The following is a 19,299-nucleotide window of genomic DNA, read 5'->3' on the forward strand; positions in this document are numbered from 1 at the left end:
GTGACTGTGGTCCCTGCTAATTTGAGGTCATTAACTAACTCCTCCCGTGTAGTTCTAGGATGCTTTTTCACCTTTCTCAGAACCATTGACACCCCACGAGGTGAGATCTTGCGTGGAGCCCCAGAGCGAGGTCGATTGATGGTCATTTTGTGCTCCTTCCATTTTCGAACAATCGCACCAACAGTTGTCACCTTCTCTCCCAGCTTCTTGCTAATGGTTTTGTAGCCCATTCCAGCCTTGTGCAGGTCTACAATTTTGTCTCTGACATCCTTGGACAGCTCTTTGGTCTTTCCCATGTTGGAGAGTTTGGAGTCTGCTTGATTGGTTGATTCTGTGGACAGGTGTCTTTTATACAGGTGACTAGTTAAGACAGGTGTCCTTAATGAGGGTGACTAATTGAGTAGAAGTGTCTAACCACTCTGTGGGAGCCAGAACTCTTAATGGTTGGTAGGGGTTCAAATACTTATTTCACTCAATGAAATGCAAATCAGTTGCTATCTTTTATTTAAAGTTATTTTTTCGATTTTCCTTTTGATGTGCTATCTGCCACTGTTACAATAAACCTACCATTGAAATGATACTGTTCTGAGACTTTTCATTTCTTTGTCATTGGACAAACTTACAAAATCAGTGAGGGGTCAAATAATTATTTCCGCCACTGTACATGTACCCAGCTATATACATGTACCCAGCTATATACATGTACTCAGCTATATACATGTACCCAGCTATATACATGTACCCAGCTATATACATGTACCCAGCTATATACCTGTACCCGGCTATATACATGTACCCAGCTATATACATGTACTCGGCTATACACATGTACCCAGCTATATACATGTACTCGGCTATACACATGTACTCGGCTATACACATGTACCCAGCTATATACATGTACCCAGCTATACACATGTACTCGGCTATACACATGTACCCAGCTATATACATGTACCCAGCTATATACATGTACCCAGCTATATACATGTACCCGGCTATATACATGTACTCGGCTATATACATGTACCCAGCTATATACCTGTACCCAGCTATATACATGAACCCAGCTATATACATGTACCCAGCTATATACATGTACCCAGCTATATACATGTACTCAGCTATATACATGTACCCAGCTATATACATGTACCCAGCTATATACATGTACTCAGCTATATACATGTACCCGGCTATATACATGTACCCGGCTATATACATGTACCCGGCTATATACATGTACCCAGCTATATACATGTACCCGGCTATATACATGTACTCAGCTATATACATGTACTCGGCTATATACATGTACCCGGCTATATACATGTACCCGGCTATATACATGTACCCGGCTATATACATGTACCCGGCTATATACATGTACCCATCTATATACATGTACTCAGCTATATACATGTACCCATCTATATACATGTACCCAGCTATATACATGTACCCAGCTATATACATGTACCCAGCTATATACATGTACCCAGCTATACACATGTACCCAGCTATATACATGTACCCGGCTATATACATGTACCCAGCTATATACATGTACTCGGCTATATACATGTACCCGGCTATATACATGTACCCAGCTATATACATGTACCCAGCTATATACATGTACCCGGCTATATACATGTACCCATCTATATACATGTACTCAGCTATATACATGTACTCAGCTATATACATGTACCCAGCTATATACATGTACCCAGCTATATACATGTACTCGGCTATATACATGTACCCGGCTATATACATGTACCCGGCTATATACATGTACCCGGCTATATACATGTACCCGGCTATATACATGTACCCATCTATATACATGTACTCAGCTATATACATGTACCCAGCGATCCATCTGATCGGTGAGGGCCGCCTGAATATTGTCTTCACATTTTTGCACTTTAAAGCTTTACCAGGTCTTCCCAATGCTAAAACTCTTGCACAGGTGTTTGTCGATAACACCGTGAAGCTACACGGTACATTCCCTCTGATGTGGTGTCTGTACTCGTCTGGAGGTCGAATTGTCCTTCTCTTCGGCCTTTCATCCTCAGTCGAACGGACAGACGGAGCGCACTAACCAGGATCTGGAGACTTACTGGAGATGCTTTGTGTTAGAGAACCAGGAGGAGTCTTCATTCTTGTCTTTGGCCGAATTTGCCATAAACAACCATAGACAGGAATCTACTGATAAGTCGCCTTTCTTGGGGCATATGGGTTCCACCTGCAGTTTGGCACATTTCCTGGCACTGAGACTTCTGGTGCACCGGAAGAGGAATGATTTTTCTTCTTTTTTGTCAGCTATTTGGTGTTAAATTTTAAAATAATCTAAAAAAGATGGGCAAGAAGTATAAACGTGTGGCTGACAAGAGACCTATGAGTGGTCCGGACCTGAGAGTGGGGGATTCTGTGTGGCTGTCTGCAAGAAACATTAAAGGGAACCTGTCACCAAAACAGCGGATACTAAGCTGTTGATAGTCCCTTATAGTGCTGCAGAGTAGTTTCCTAATGCACTCTTTGATAGTTTAGCCGCATCTAGCCTCCTGGAGAAATCGATGTTTTATTCAGCCGCTGCCCCCTGCTTCAAGTCAGGTTTGAAGTCAAGGGGGCAGCGGCCTAGGCGTCTCCAATCCTGCTCTCCCCGCCTCCCGCCGCCTTTATTGACACGCCGGATCTCAGTGCCGGGACCGCGCTCCCAGCCCGCATGCGCAGTAAAGGGCTGCTGTAGCGCGATCCCGGCTCGTACACTCAGCCGGCTTCAGTTTTGCTACTGCGCATGCACCCGGCATCTTCTGTAACTGCGCTAGCATGTAAGGCTGGCTGAGTGTACGAGCCGGAGCCGGGATCGCGCTACAGCAGCCCTTTACTGCGCATGCGGGCTGGGAGCGCGGTCTCGGCACTGAGATACAGCGTGTCAATAAAGGCGGCGGGGAGAGCAGCATTCGAGACGCCTAGGCCGCTGCCCCCTTGACTTCAAACCTGACTTGAAGCAGGGGGCAGCGGCTGAATAAAACATCGATTTCTCAAGGAGGATAAATGCAGCTAAACTATCAAAGAGTGCATTAGGAAACTACTCTGCAGCACTATAAGGTACTATTCACAGTTTAGTATCCGTTTTTTGGTGAAAGGTTCCCTTTAAGTTGAAAAAACCTTCTTGGAAGTTTGGTCCAAGGTTTATTGGTCCATATAAGATCACTGCCATTGGTAGCCTTTCGTCTTGAGCTCCCCCAAGCTTTGAAAATTCATAATGTGTTCATAAGTCAAAAGAGTTATGTTGAACCGTTCACCTTGCCTCCCGCTCCTGTTATGGTGGACGGTAATTTTGGAATTTCAAATCACCAGGATAATTGACTCCCGAGTTCTCCATAGATCCTTCCAGTATCTTGTGCACTGGATGGGTTACGGACCGGAGGAGAAGATGTGGGTCCCAGCGGCCGACGTTAATGCTTAGCGTCTGGTGAAAGCTTTTCATCCAGATAAAGTGGGTCCTGGGTGTCCGGAGGCCACCCGTAGAATGGGAGGTTCTGTCACACCCATGACAGGTGGTAGAAGATCTGAAAGACTGGCTGCACACCAGTGATCTGACAGCTTCTTTTGGTTGACCTTGTCTATGTGTTGCTGGGATGTCCACACCTCAGGTGTAGATCATGTGACCATTACTACTCCTTTCTTGATCTGGATTTACCCATCGCTCCTTGCGGTTGTTAGCTCATTCTGGTTGTGGATCGTTTGGTGTCTGGATCTCGGCTGAGTTCCTGCTTTCCATTTACCTGAAGTTAAGCGTATTTCCTTTTTGTATTGTGTTTATTTCCCTGTCTCTTGGTACCAGACCTGAGGCAGACTCTTGTTCCTTCAGCTGGGAAGGAACAGGTCGTCTGTGGCCCAATCACTATCTTCAGGGCCTTCTAGGGTGAGACAGGCTTAGGTTCCTGCGGGTGAACAGTCCTACCGTCAGGGTCTGTTCATTCTGTTAGCAGTCAGGGCTCGGGTTGGGATTTATTAGGTGGTGACCTTTCTCCTTTCCCAAGTTTGCAGGCCTGGTACCTTCTCCATCCCTTTTGTGTTTGGTGTGGAGTTCCCCTCCCACACCATGCCGTGACAGTATGCTTTTTATGGAATAAAGTGAAGTAGTTGATTCAGCAAGCGTGTCTGTGTCCGCTCTCCGAGCGCTCATAAATAAAACTTCAATTTGGAATTCCGACAATCATAGAGGTCGGGGGTTTTACCCCAACATCCTAACACTGGGCAAAATAACACATGCTCCCTGCAAGGTGCACTTCATCAACCTAGTCGTGCAGCACTTTCTAAATAATGACACTGGCTTGTGCAAGGTGCTGGAGACCGTCCAAGGACTTCAGCCACTCTTACGTGGCGAGGAACACTCTCCCTGCACCGACAGAAGGGCCTGCCACTACATCTCTTAATCCGCAACATGCCACCTCGCTGGAATTCGACATTTGACATGCTCGAGCGTCTGTACGAGCAGTGGAAAGCCGTGAACAATTCTGTCGTACACCTGGGAGCACGTGTTGCTTTGAGGTCAGGCAGTGGCAGCTCATCTGAGACACCTGTCGGGAGCTGAAGCCCTTCGAAGAGGCCACAAAGTTCATCAGATGGGACAACTGCGGCATAAACGATGTCATCCCTCTTATATTTATCTTAGAACAGACGCTGATGCAGCAGGTGGCGATGGCAGAAGAACAGCTAACGGGGACTCCTAAAGAGAATCTGCCATGGAGAAGGATGAGGAGCTGCCATGGAGGTGGATGAGGAGCTGCCATGGAGGTGGATGAGGAGCTGCCATGGAGAAGGATGAGGAGCTGCCATGGAGGTGGATGAGGAGCTGCCATGGAGGTGGATGAGGAGCTGCCATGGAGAAGGATGAGGAGCTGCCATGGAGGAGGATGAGGAGCTGCCATGGAGGAGGATGAGGAGCTGCCACTGTAAGAGGAGGAGATGGAGGAGCAAGAGGACAACGATAACAATGCCACCAAGACATGCAATCGCCTCAGTTGGTGGCGGATCTGGAGAGAACTGACTCCTCGGGCACGCTGGACACAATGGCGACCTGTATGCTTGCTTACGCAGTGACAGGCGGATCGGTGACATCACGCAGTCTGAAGATTACTGGAGAGCCATGCTTTTAGACCCTCGCTATCAAAGCAAAATGAAGGAATGTTTTTCTCCCACAGAAAGGAGGCCAAATTACGTTATTACCAGTAAACACTGGACGCGGCATGTCATAGCTTACAGCGAACAGATGACTGCCGCCAGCGGGTCTGAAAGGGAGGCCCCTCTCCGCCGCCCTCTCGATGCCTCAAGCAGCAGAAGTCACAGCAGCTGCCATTTCAGTCTCCTCAACATGATGAACAGCTAGGGCCGATCAGCAAGCCGAAAGCTCCTGCCTCACCGCCCAGGTCCAGTCCTACCTAAACTCTGGCCAGTCTGGCACATTCCCAGTTCCCTGACCCATGGATTTCTGGGCAAGTGGCCTGAACTGGCACAGCGTGCTCTCTATCTTCTTTCTCGCCCAGCCCCCAGTCTCATCTCGGAGAGGGTTTTCAGCGCCACGAGAGGCGTCCTGACACCAAAACTGGCCACGTTGTCCTCAGCCAGTGTCCAAAACATGACTTTTGTCAAAATGAATCAAGCCTGGATTCGGGAGGATTCTCGCACTCCTCTGACTGATGCCGATGAATAGACCTGGCTTTGCTGGCGGTGCCTCATCTTGCCACTGTTGCTGCCAACCTGTACCATATGGCTGCTGCGGCCCCCTTGGCTGCTAATCCCCTACTACCACCGCCATTAATGCAAAGTATCTGCCACTACTACCACCACTATCAACATTACTTCTACTATAAGTACTACTACCCAGAGACAGCCGACCTACTGCCTTGTATGTTCCAGCCTGTTATATGATATCAGAAGACATCACAGGAGGTAGAAAAGGACTACAACTCCTAGCATGTCCAGCCCGTTATTATGTGATATCAGAGGACATTACAGGAGGAGGTAGAAGAGGAGAGGACTACAACTCCCAGCATGTTCAGCCTGTTATTATGTGATATCAGAGGACATTACAGGAGGAGGTAAGAGGACTACAACTCCCAGCATGTTCAGCCTGTTATGTGATATCAGAGGACATCACAGGAGGTAGAAGAGGAAAGGACTACAACTCCCAGCATGTCCTCATAGTTATTATGTGATATCAGAGGACATTACAGGAGGAAGTAGAAGAGGACTACAACTCCCAGCATGTCAAGCCTGTTATTATGTGATATCAGAGGACATTACAGGATGTAGAAGAGGAAAGGACTACAACTCTCAGCATGTCCAGCCTGTTATTATGTGATATCAGAGGACATTTCAGGAGGTAGAAGAGGAGAGGACTACAACTCCCAGCATGTCCAGCCTGTTATTATGTGATACCAAAGGACATTACAGGAGGAGGTAGAAGAGGAGAGGACTACAACTCCCAGCATGCCCAGCCTATTATTATGTGATACCAGAGGACATTACAGGAGGAGGTAGAAGAGGAGAGGACTACAACTCCCAGCATGTCCAGCCTGTTATTATGTGATATCAGAGGACATTACAGGAGGAGGTAGAAGAGGAGAGGACTACAACTCCCAGCATGTACATCCTGTTATTATGTGATATCAGAGGACATTACAGGAGGAGGTAGAAGAGGAGAGGACTACAACTCCCAGCATGTCCAGCCTGTTATTATGTGATATCAGAGGACATTACAGGAGGAGGTAGAAGAGGAGAGGACTACAACTCCCAGCATGTTCAGCCTGTTATTATGTGATATCAGAGGACATTACAGGAGGAGGTAAGAGGACTACAACTCCCAGCATGTTCAGCCTGTTATGTGATATCAGAGGACATCACAGGAGGTAGAAGAGGAAAGGATTACAACTCCCAGCATGTCCTCATAGTTATGTGATATCAGAGGACATTACAGGAGGAGGTAGAAGAGGAGAGGACTATAACTCCCAGCATGTTATTATGTGATATCAGAGGACATTACAGGAGGAGGTAGAAGAGGAGAGGACTACAACTCCCAGCATGTCCAGCCTGTTATTAGGTGATATCAGAGGACATTACAGGAGGAGGTAGAAGAGGACTACAACTCCCAGCATGTCCAGCCTGTTATTATGTGATATCAGAGGACATTACAGGAGGAGGTAGGAGAGGAAAGGACTACAACTCCTAGCATGTCCAGCCTGGTATTATGTGATATTAGAGGACATTACAGGAGTAGGTAGGAGAGGAAAGGACTACAACTCCTAGCATGTCCAGCCTGTTACTATGTGATATCAGAGGACATTACAGGAGGAGGTAGGAGAGGAAAGGACTACAACTCCTAGCATGCCCAGCCTGGTATTATGTGATATTAGAGAACATTACAGGAGGAGGTAGGAGAGATACAAAGCTCCGCCTACTGGATGTCACATGACGTCATTACAGATCCTTTACCGCCTCTTCGCTTTTGCTCTAATGAACTCCACCCCCTGATGCGCTGATCACATAACCATGACGTCATCACAGGTCCTGTACCAACAGTTCTCTAATGAACTCCACCCCCTGATGCTCTGATCACATGACCATGACGTCATCACAGGTCCTGCAGTTCTTTGTCTAGTTCCACATCGGTGTCCGGCCGCCATGACGGAGAGTCCCCGGCCCCTCACCCGCTCAGGTCAGTGTGGATTAGTGTATCCATGTTCAGGGGCTGAGCCCTGACCGAGCACAGGCTATGCGAGGTGATGCTGCCCTGAGGTCTGCTCCTCAGTGTCTGACCTGGTGAGAGGGGCTGACGGCGGAGCGTACCACAATATATAGGAGGGGGCGTACCACAATATATAAGGGGGGCGTACCACAATATATAGGAGGGGGCGTACCACAATATATAAGGGGGGCGTACCACAATATATAGGAGGGGGCGTACCACAATATATAAGGGGGGCGTACCACAATATATAGGAGGGGGCGTACCACAATATATAAGGGGGGCGTACCACAATATATAGGAGGGGGCGTACCACAATATATAAGGGGGGCGTACCACAATATATAGGAGGGGGCGTACCACAATATATAGGAGGGGGCGTACCACAATATATAGGGGGGGGGGCGTCTGTGACAGGGGCTGACGGCGGAGCGTACCACAATATATAGGGGGGGCGTCTCTGTGACAGGGGCTGACGGCGGAGCGTACCACAATATATAGGGGGGGGCGTACCACAATATATAGTAGGGGGCGTACCAGAATATATAGGGGGGGCGTCTGTGACAGGGGCTGACGGCGGAGCGTACCACAATAGATAGGGGGGGGCGTCTGTGACAGGGGCTGACGGCGGAGCGTACCACAATATATAGGGGGGGGGCGTCTGTGACAGGGGCTGACGGCGGAGCGTACCACAATATATAGGGGGGGGCGTACCACAATATATAAGGGGGGCGTACCACAATATATAGGAGGGGGCGTCTGTGACAGGGGCTGACGGCGGAGCGTACCACAATATATAGGGGGGGCGTCTGTGACGGGCTGACGGCGGAGCGTACCACAATATATAGGGGGGGGCGTACCACAATATATAGGGGGGGGCGTCTGTGACAGGGGCTGACGGCGGAGCGTACCACAATATATAGGAGGGGCGTACCACAATATATAGGGGGGGGCGTCTGTGACGGGCTGACGGCGGAGCGTACCATAATATAGGGGGGGGCGTACCACAATATATAAGGGGGGCGTACCACAATATATAGGGGGGGGCGTACCACAATATATAGGGGGGGCATACCACAATATATAGGGGGGGCGTACCACAATATATAAGGGGGGCGTACCACAATATATAGGAGGGGGCGTACCACAATATATAGGGGGGGCGTCTGTGACAGGGGCTGACGGCGGAGCGTACCACAATATATAGGGGGGGTCGTCTGTGACAGGGGCTGACGGCGGAGCGTACCACTATATATAGGGGGGGGCGTACCACAATATATAGGGGGGGGCGTCTGTGACGGGCTGACGGCGGAGCGTACCACAATATATGAGGGGGGGCGTACCACAATATATAAGGGGGGCGTACCACAATATATAGGAGGGGGCGTACCACAATATATAGGGGGGGCGTACCACAATATATAGGGGGGGCGTACCACAATATATAGGAGGGGGCGTACCACAATATATAGGGGGGGCGTCTGTGACAGGGGCTGACGGCGGAGCATACCACAATATATAGGGGGGGGGCATCTGTGACAGGGGCTGACGGCGGAGCATACCACAATATATAGGGGGGCGTCTGTGACAGGGGCTGACGGCGGAACGTACCACAATATATAGGGGGGGCGTCTGTGACAGGGGCTGACGGCGGAGCGTACCACAATATATAGGGGGGGCGTCTGTGACAGAGGCTGACGGCGGAGCGTACCACAATATATAGGGGGGGGGGGCGTCTGTGACAGGGGCTCTCCGGGGGCTGGCTGTCGACGGAGCGCACTACAATATATAGGGGGGGGGGGCGTCTGTGACAGGGGCTCTCCGGGGGACACGGCATGTGCCGGACCCCACCGACCTGGTATTGGTGACCGATCCCGAGGACAGGTCATCAGTAGTAAAAGCCGGAGATCCCCTTTATATATTACTGACAGAGGGACCCCGCCGACCAGTGACCGGAGGGAAGGACCCGCCGACCAGTGACCGGAGGGAAGGACCCGCCGACCAGTGACCGGAGGGAAGGACCCGCCGCTCCTGGACCTACAGCTGATACCCCCGCAGACGATGGACTGGTGTGGAGACAACTTGTGTTTAAGTTCGGGTTATCGAAGAATCGCGTTATGGATCCTAAATTTCCGTTCCGGTCCGTGGTAGCGGAATCCATAGCGCGATTCTTCGATAACCCGAACTTTAATCACAAGTTCGCTCCATACTACTGCAGAGGGGACCTTTCCTCCAGGTCACAGTCTGATTACATCTGAGGCCAATGATTAGTGTCAGTCAAGAGGGTTCAGCCCTGATATCGGGGGGCGCTCTCCTCCCTCTATGGGGGTTCAGCCCTGATATCGGGGGGGCTCTCCTCCCTCTATGGGGGTTCAGCCCTGATATCGGGGGGCGCTCTCCTTCCTGTATGGGGGTTCAGCCCTGATATCGGGGGGCGCTCTCCTCCCTCTATGGGGGTTCAGCCCTGATATCGGGGGGCGCTCTCCTCCCTCTATGGGGGTTCAGCCCTGATATCGGGGGGCGCTCTCCTCCCTCTATGGGGGTTCAGCCCTGATATCGGGGGGCGCTCTCCTCCCTCTATGGGAGTTCAGCCCTGATATCGGGGGGCGCTCTCCTCCCTCTATAGGGGTTCAGTCCTAATATCGGGGGGCGCTCTCCTCCCTCTATGGGGGTTCAGTCCTGATATCGGGGGGCACTCTCCTTCCTTTATGGGGGTTCAGTCCTGATATCGGGGGGGCGCTCTCCTTCCTCTATGGAGGTTGTCGTGATATCGGGGGGCACTCTCCTCCCTCTATGGGGGCTCAGCCCTGATATCGGGGGGCGCTCTCCTCCCTTTATAGGGGTTCAGTCCTGATATTGGGGGGCGCTCTCCTCCCTCTATAGGGGTTCAGCCCTGATATCGGGGGGGCGCTCTCCTCCCTCTATGGGGGTTCAGCCCTAATATTGGGGGGCGCTCTCCTCCCTCTATGGCGGATCAGTCCTGATATCGGGGGCGCTCTTCTCCCTCTATGGGGGTTCAGCCCTAATATTGGGGGGCGCTCTCCTCCCTCTATGAGGGTTGCCCTTTCGGTCTCTTTTACATTATAAGCAGAAAACCAAAGGGTCAGAAATTCTCCTGTAAAATGTCCGGTGAATATGCGGGTCACAAACTGCTGCCGGCTGCCCATAGACTTCCAGGCTGCTGACTGCCACACCCCAGTCATCCAGACACTCAGAGGGCAGCGGGGTGAACTCCACCCTAATCCACCCGCAGGTTTCTGTTCTCCTCTGCCGCATTTCAGGATCCACAAGAGGATTTACAAAGATGGCGGCTGACAGCAGAGTTCCTCCTCCTGTTTGTGGCGCTCAGTATTGTATTCAGTCTGTGTGTTATCTCTTATAGGTTCTGATTACATGAGGAGATGTCCCCGTCCTCTGTATTCCCAGGACTGTCCAGAGGAGAAGCTCCCAGAGAACCATCAGGTAGATGGAGCTGAAGTCTCCCCAGAATCTGACCAGAAAGGGATTGAACCAAAGACCATTTTACATTTCTCTTCTTCAGGATGAAAATCTGATGGATATTAAGGTTGAGGTTAAAGATGAAGCAGAAGAGGAGACGGATTTATGGGGCGATCAGCAGAGTAAGGAGGGGGGCTGTCATGGGTCACCTGGATACTACTCCCATCATCTCATCATCACATGTAATAATCTCTCCTGTCCCTGTGTGTTTCCTACAGATGGACTCATAGAAGGAAATCCCCCCGAGAGATGTCCCCGTCCTCTGTATTCCCAGGACTGTCCAGAGGAGAAGCTCCCAGAGAACCATCAGGTAGATGGAGCTGAAGTCTCCCCAGAATCTGACCAGAAAGAGATTGAACCAAAGACCATTTTACATTTCCCTCTTCCCCCTCCAGGACGGCTCCTGACCATGAGATGATCCTCCTTCCACCAGGCAAGGACAGTGAGGGTAAAGCATCTTCTCCTCGGTGTCTTCCTGTCCTTCCAGGTGGGGAGAGGACATCATCTTCACATTGCAGGAGGCGCGGTCATTCAGACTTACTTTGGGCTCTTAGGTTTGTGTAATGGAGCCTGCCGCAGACCTTTCTTCCCTGATCCTCTGGAGCACCAGTGGAGGCTAGGAGCCTCTCTCAGGCCCAGTGGAGTCCCTCCAGTCTTCTCCTCTGCTTCCTGAGATTCTCAGCTCCGGGGAGTGACGTCAGCAGGGTCTGGAGGCTTGGCGCCCACTCGATGCCCCTTCTGATGTTGGTGAGGCTGTGATTGGCTGGAGATTCTGGCTCCATTTTAAATGCAGCTTGATGTTGGAATGAGATCCAGCACAATCCTCCAAATATAAAATAAATCTAGCTTTTCTAAGTCCTTCAAAAACATGTTCCAACCATCATCAGTGTAATATAAAAACAGTACAGCGAAGTATGTGTGAACAGGGCAAACCACGGTCAACGCGTTCCTGACAACACTAGTCGTTATATATGACCTACCTGTTATACGTCTTGACACACATTATGTGAGGTCGTGAAGCAGCCACAGCTCCCACCCGATGACCGTGCCACAGAATACACCTGGGGGACGTAGCCGTCCTTTTCTCACATATATCAATAATTGAAGGCATGTTGAGCCTGCCGGTAATGGGGTGGGGGCTGTGGCTGCTTCATCTCCTCACCTAAATCTGTAGTAAGACGTATAACATGTGAGTCATGGAATAGGACTGGTGGTGTCCGAAATGCATTGAGTGGGGGTTTCCTCGGTTCACACGTGCTCCTTATGTACCCACCACATTTTTACACTCCTCAGCATTGAAATTGCAACACTAAGAAGAAAAAGTTGTTGAATTATGGAAATTACAGGATCGATCGACATGTTAATGATATGCAAGTTATTAGAAATGGAAACAAAACATTGTAAACATCTGAATATATTCAGTGGCTGCTCACGGTAGCATGAGCAACATGCGGCCACGAGAACTTCTATTGAAAAACGGCTTCTAGGACACTTTGGAGAAATGGCCGGACCACTGGTTCCACAACCAAATCAACGTAACGCTGAGCTGTTAATGTACTGAAATGAAGACTAGACGGGTCCGGCTACCGTATATTATGCCACCCCACACCATAATCTGGGGATAGTTCCGGTGTGACGTTCCCATTTTGAAGGTCTTTTCATGACATTGTCCACGTGGTCTCCAGACCAATCTTCAGCTATTGTTGGTTCTGAGAAAAACAAAGGATTCATTGCAGAAGAGGACAGACCTCCATTCCAGCCTCCACTGCCGTTTTTCTGTGCACCATGATAGCCTCTTAGAGCTGAGGTGTGAGATCAGTGGACACCTGTAGCTGGACGTCCTGATCGTACCCAATGTCATGCAGATGCCTTCTGATGATTTGTGTAGACACTGTGTGATGTCCAATTTCACTTGCAGTACAGAATGGATCACTGCGTGCCGTTCTTCTAATCAGGCAATCCGTCCGTGCAGAAGTTCTCCTCAGTACGTAATAAGTGGCATGTCGACGTACAGGAGTCTGCTGCCACTGGGAGGTGGACACGGAGCATGAAAGGTGTTCACTCTTCCCACCAGATATACCCTTCCCACCTAGATCAGTTTTCAGCTTTTGGTTTTTTTTCTCAGCTTTTTTTTTTCTTGGAAAGGATTTATAGTTGGACCCCCCCTCCCCCTCCCCAGCTGTGCCAGCATCACTGCCCTCCACAAGGGGCGTCGCACTGAAGGACATAATCCTGCTGTAGCTGGGGACCATCCTTGCGGTGAACAGGTAAGTATCTGCAGTGATTTGATATATATCTTTATATATACTCTTTTCTCCAGGGTCACCAGTGCCAGCTTCTGAAATCCCCCTTAATCACGCTGCCCCGCAAGGACACCCAGCCGGTCTGCACATACCACACCGGTCCTTCATAGGTGGTCATCAGTGCTGCTCTGTCCCGCTGCCAGCAGCCTTGGACTCAATCTCTCGGTTGGCGACCGACGGTCATTCCCTCATAGTCTGCTGGCAGTACCTCCACTGGGAGCTCCTTCTCATCCCCCACCTCCTTGTGGGAATTTGGTCCCACTGCTCTAATCCTGGCACCGGTTAGGCCAGGTTGGACTTCCCACTGCACCCGTGACTACAGTCTTCCTCTTTCATGGCTCAAAAGTCTTGCACCGCTCCTGATCCCTCCTTCACTCTGGGCCTTCCTCACATTCAGCAGAACGCTATTTTTCCTCACGCCTCCACAATGGCACTTCCTGGATGGTACCCGCCTCTTCAGGGACAGGAAAACAATGGAGATCGACGTATAAATGCCCCCTCCCCTTGACTACAGTCTTCCTCCTCCTCTTCCATGGCACAAAAGTTTCCAACCGCTCCTGATCCCTCCTTCAGTCTGGGACTTCCTCACATTCAGCAGAACGCCATTTTCATTTGGCGGCAGCTCTCTGCACCATCCTCAAACTCCTTCTCCTCTTCTACTGAGGGTCATCACCGCAGCACTATCTCTTCTACATTCTTGGGGGACTTCATCTGCAGACTAGGCAAGATCTGCTTAACCTGGCTTTCCCCCTTCCTACAGAGATAAGCTTTAACCCTTCTACAGTGGTGTTAAACCCTAGAAACTGTCATCCAAACTATGATCAAGGCCAGAAAACCAGCATCCACCCATATCTACCATAGGATATGGAAGTCTTTTTTTTTTTACTGGTGCGAAGAGCTTCAGCTTTTCCCCATGCAGTTTTCTTTCCCTTCTGTCCTATTCTTCCTTCAGACGGGCTTGAATCTCGGCCTAGGTCTCAGTTCTCTCAAGGGAACAGGTCTCTGCACTATCTATTTTTTTTTCAGTGATCTGTTGCCACCAATTTGACGTCTCACACCTTTCTTTGGGGTGTGGCCCTTAAGGTATCCACTTACCGCTGTCTATTGCCACCTTGGAACCTCAACCATGTTCTGGGCTCACTCCCACAGTCTCCGTTCGAATCCTTACAGGATATTTCTTTATGTTTTCTTTCTTCCAAGGTAGCCTTCTTGGTCGCATCACGTCTATCCGCAGAGTTTTGTAAATGGGAACCTTGTCTTGGAAATCCCCTTTCTTGATTTTACATCAGGAAAAGGTTGTTCTCTAAGGAGCTTGAGGCGTCTTAACCCACCATCTCTTGCTGGAGTTGTTTAACCATATATGAGGTGTGCTGCTGTAAAGGCTGGGAGACCCCCTTTCTGGGTTACCCCTGACTCTACTTGTTTCTTCAGAGGTTGTTGGGCAGTGCGTCACCAAGTGTCTGCTTTGCAGGTGTTTAAGGCCACTACCTGATCCTCTCTTCAAACCTTTACAAAATTTTATTGGGTGCACACATGATAAAAGTGGTGGGGTGCAAGGTTCTGCAGGCAGTGTCCACTAATCGCATGTCTGTTTTCTAAACCCTTTTGTTCCCTCCCTGGAGACGACTTTGTCCAATCGTCTGCCTTGTGTCCTTCAATGACCGAGATGAGAAAAATAGATTTTTGCTTTTCTTTAAAATCCTTTTCTCTTCCATGCGTTGGGGGACACGGTTCCCACCCTTCAGATCCTTGTTGTGTAGGTTCATTTTTTCCTGAGCTCTAGCTTCTCCATTATGGACTGTTTCTGTTCTGGGTTCCTCTGATACCTTGGCTATGTTTTCCTGTTCTCCTACTGCTCTGGCACTCACTTATTTAGCGTAGTCCCCCTGGGAACAGTATAGCTGGGGGGAGGAGGAATGAACGCTTTTATGCTTGGTGTCCTCCTCCTAGTGGTAGAAGCTATACCCATAGTCTATCATACAGTTGCAAGAAAAAGTATGTGAACCCTTTGGAATGATTGGTCATAAAATGTGATCTGATCTTCATCTAAGTCACAACAATAGACAATCACAGTCTGCTTAACCTAATAACGCACAAAGAATTAAATGTTGCAATGTTTTTATTGAACACACCATGTAACCATTCACAGTGCAGGTGGAAAAAGTATGTGAACCCTTGGATTTAATAACTGGTTGAACCTCCTTTGGCAGCAATAACGTCCACTAAACGTTCCCTGTAGTTGCAGATCAGACGTGCACAACGGTCAGGAGTAATTCTTCACCATTCCTCTTTACAGAACTGTTTCAGTTCAGCAATATTCTTGGGATGTCTGGTGTGAATCGCTTTCTTGAGGTCACACCACAGTATCTCAATCGGGTTGAGGTCAGGACTCTGACTGGGCCACTCCAGAAGGCGGATTTTCTTCTGTTTAAGCCATTCTGTTGTTGATTTACTTCTATGCTTTGGGTCGTTGTCCTGTTGCAACACCTATCTTCTGTTGAGCTTCAGCTGGTGGACAGATGACCTTAAGTTCTCCTGCAAAATGTCTTGATAAACTTGGGAATTCATTTTTCCTTCGATGATAGCAATCCGTCCAGGCCCTGACGCAGCAAAGCAGCCCCAAACCATGATGCCCCCACCACCATACTTCACAGTTGGGATGAGGTTTTGATGTTGGTGTGCTGTGCCTCTTTTTCTCCACACATAGTGTTGTGTGTTTCTTCCAAACAACTCAACTTTGGTTTCATCTGTCCACAGAATATTTTGCCAGTACTGCTGTGGAACATCCAGGTGCTCTTGTGCAAACTGTAAACGTGCAGCAATGTTTTTTTTGGACAGCAGTGGCTTCCTCTGTGGTATCCTCCCATGAAACCATTCTTGTTTAGTGTTTTACGTATCGTAGATTCGCTAACAGGGATGTTAGCATATGCCAGAGACTTCTGTAAGTCTTTAGCTGACACTCTAGGATTCTTCTTCCCCTCATTGAGCAGTCTGCACTGTGCTCTTGCAGTCATCTTTACAGGACGGCCACTCCTAGGGAGAATAGCAGCAGTGCTGAACTTTCTCCATTTATAGACAATTTGTCTTACCGTGGACTGATGAACAGCAAGGCTTTTGGAGATACTTTTATAACCCTTTCCAGCTTTATACAAGTCAACAATTCTTATTCCTAGGTCTTCTGAGAGCTCTTTTGTGCGAGGCATCATTCACATCAGGCAATGCTTCTTGTGAAAAGCAAACCCAGAACTGGTGTGTGTTTTATATAGGGCAGGGCAGCTGTAACCAACACCTCCAATCTCATCTCATTGACTGGACTGGGTTCACATACTTTTTCCACCTGCACTGTGAATGTTTACATGGTGTGTTCAATAAAAACATGGTAACATTTAACTCTTTGTGTGTTATTAGGTTAAGCAGACTGTGATTGTCTTTTGTTGTGACTTAGATGAAGATCAGATCACATTTTTTGACCAATTTGTGCAGAAATCCATATCATTCCAAAGGGTTCATATACTTTTTCTTGCAACTGTATGTCCCCTTCAGGGTTAACGCTTGCACTTCTCGTAACCCTGAAGACTGTATTGCTGGTGGGGATTACTTCAGACGGGATTACTGACCCATTTTTGGCTTTAATGGATGAGAGAATTGTTCTTAAATTCGGTCATTTCTTTCCCCCTAAGGTGGCTACTCATTTTTGAAATTTGAAGGTGTTCTTCCTTTCATTTGTGAAAATCCTAAGACCAAAAGTGAAAAAACATTGCTCAAGTTGGATGTTCTAAAGATACAAATAAGAAGAACGAGGCGCCACAAGTGCGGTATCAGTAGTTAACCAATAGGTTTTACAAACACGCAATTGTGCTTAGTGAAAAGTCACAACTGCTGTAGGTCGCTTGACCGGTTATTTGTAAACCCGACCGGTGGACGGTTATCCTGGTCCTCTGTGTTGCCCCCAGGGCAAACGACGCGTATAGACGATAACTTGACAAAAGGTCAGGATCACTGGAGGTGCTGCCGAGGTTCAGGTGAGTGATACATCGGAGACGGTGTAGTTGATGCAGGGTTTCTTTATTCACAGGTAGTCTCCGAGTTTCTGGGGCTGGATTGTCCCCTTCGTCAGGACTATGTACATGAAACAATGTTACAGCACATTTAAAACAAAGCTATTTGGCGCGCAGACCAGGGGGCGGATGGTGGGGGTGTTTTGAGTTGACATTCCTCTTACAGTGACACAGCGCAGGCTGATGCTGGGATGTGGAGATGGTGTCGGTGGTTAAGCAAATAAATAGACCAATAAATATATACATCAGTGGAAAGACCTGTGGTGGTTATTTTCTTTATGGGTGCTGTATTTGATGGGTGCAGCCATCGCTCTGTTATGTGTGGTGCTAGGGGCTGGGTGCGGTGATGTCCCGGCTAACAGTCATCTTGAGCAGGCTTTTCCTGTGCTGGATCTTTACAGAGGGGGGTGTTTAATGGTATTTAGATCTTTGCTTGGTGCCGGGATCGCTCTGTGTCGGCAAGGGTCGTTTTTTCGGGAGTATTGGCGCAATGCCTAGATAAGCTGTGTTTGGTATACTGTTTCTGCATGTTATGGCGGTGTTGATTCAGACGGCAGTGTAGTGTTTGGGTTGTGCGCCCAGCATATTGCAGACCACATTGGCATTCTGTCATGTAGATGACGTACGAGGACTGACGTGTCGGGTGGTGTTTGATGAGAAGGCTATTTTGTTATGTGTAATGGTGGTGCCACAGAGGCAGCGGGAGGTGTTACATCTGTAGCTCCCTACTTTATTCATACCTATTAGAGTGTGTCCCTTCTGATGGTGTTTTGGTTTACTTGGTGCCAGTAGGTTTCTGAAGGTGGGGGCGCGTCTGTATGTTATTTTGGGTTTACTGGGGAGATACTTTTTTAGGTGTGCATATTGTAGTAGGATGTGCCGATGTTTCTGTAACACCTGCAGAATGGTGTGATGAAATGGAGGTTCTTCGGAGCGGTTTGTTCTTTACTACTCCGTTTGGCTGTAGGCTCTGTTTGTATACGTCTTGTATGATGATGTTAGGGTATTGGTTTTCTTTAAATCTTTTTTCTAATTTCTTTGCTCGTGTGAAAAAAATCAGTGTGATTGGTGCAGCTGCGTCTAATGTGTTAATATTGGCTCTGGGGTATATTTTTGAGCCATTTGTTGTGGTGGAAACTGGTGTATTGTATATAGCGGTTTGTGTCGACGGTTTTAGTAATAAGTCTGTTGTCCTGATTAGTAATGACGATGTCCAGGAATTCTATTGACTCTCTCCTGTATTTTGGGGTAAAGGTTATGCCCCAATCTGTAAGGTTCAAGCTTCCGCAGAACTCCATGGCAGATTTCTCGTCTCCGTTCCATATAATAAACAGGTCGTCTATATATCTTCTGAAGTGGATGATGTTATCTTTGTATGTCTGGTGGCCCCAAATATGTGCCGCCTCGAATACGCCCATAAATATGTAAGCAAAAGATAGCGCTACCCGTGTCCCCATAGCGCTCCCAATTCTTTCATGGTAAATGTCGTTATTGTATATAAAGTAATTGTGTTCCAGGATAAAGAGAAGACTTTCCAGTAGGAAGTCTATCTGCATTGGTTTGAGGGATTGGTCCTTATGAAGAGTATCTTTTACACAGCTGATCCCTAATTGGTGAGGTATGTTGGAGTATAGGGCAGTTACGTCCAGTGTGAGGAGGCCATAGTTTGGTGACC

The 19,299-nt window shown here is 48.7% G+C and overlaps 1 protein-coding gene across 1 annotated transcript in view; it reads left to right on the forward strand.

The window, feature by feature from the left end:
• Positions 1-7,652: 7,652 nt before the first annotated feature.
• The window catches only part of LOC122943598 (zinc finger protein 436-like), a 247,783-nt gene continuing 236,136 nt past the window's right edge, over positions 7,653-19,299 (forward strand). Inside the window, exons 1-3 of the mRNA XM_044301467.1 lie at positions 7,653-7,735; positions 11,148-11,227; positions 11,307-11,385. Coding sequence (XP_044157402.1) covers positions 7,702-7,735; positions 11,148-11,227; positions 11,307-11,385 — 193 coding nt within the window. The 5' untranslated portion in view covers positions 7,653-7,701. The remainder of the gene's footprint in view (positions 7,736-11,147; positions 11,228-11,306; positions 11,386-19,299) is intronic.

This window comes from Bufo gargarizans, chromosome 7, assembly GCF_014858855.1.
Source record: "Bufo gargarizans isolate SCDJY-AF-19 chromosome 7, ASM1485885v1, whole genome shotgun sequence".
Lineage (NCBI taxonomy): Eukaryota > Metazoa > Chordata > Amphibia > Anura > Bufonidae > Bufo > Bufo gargarizans.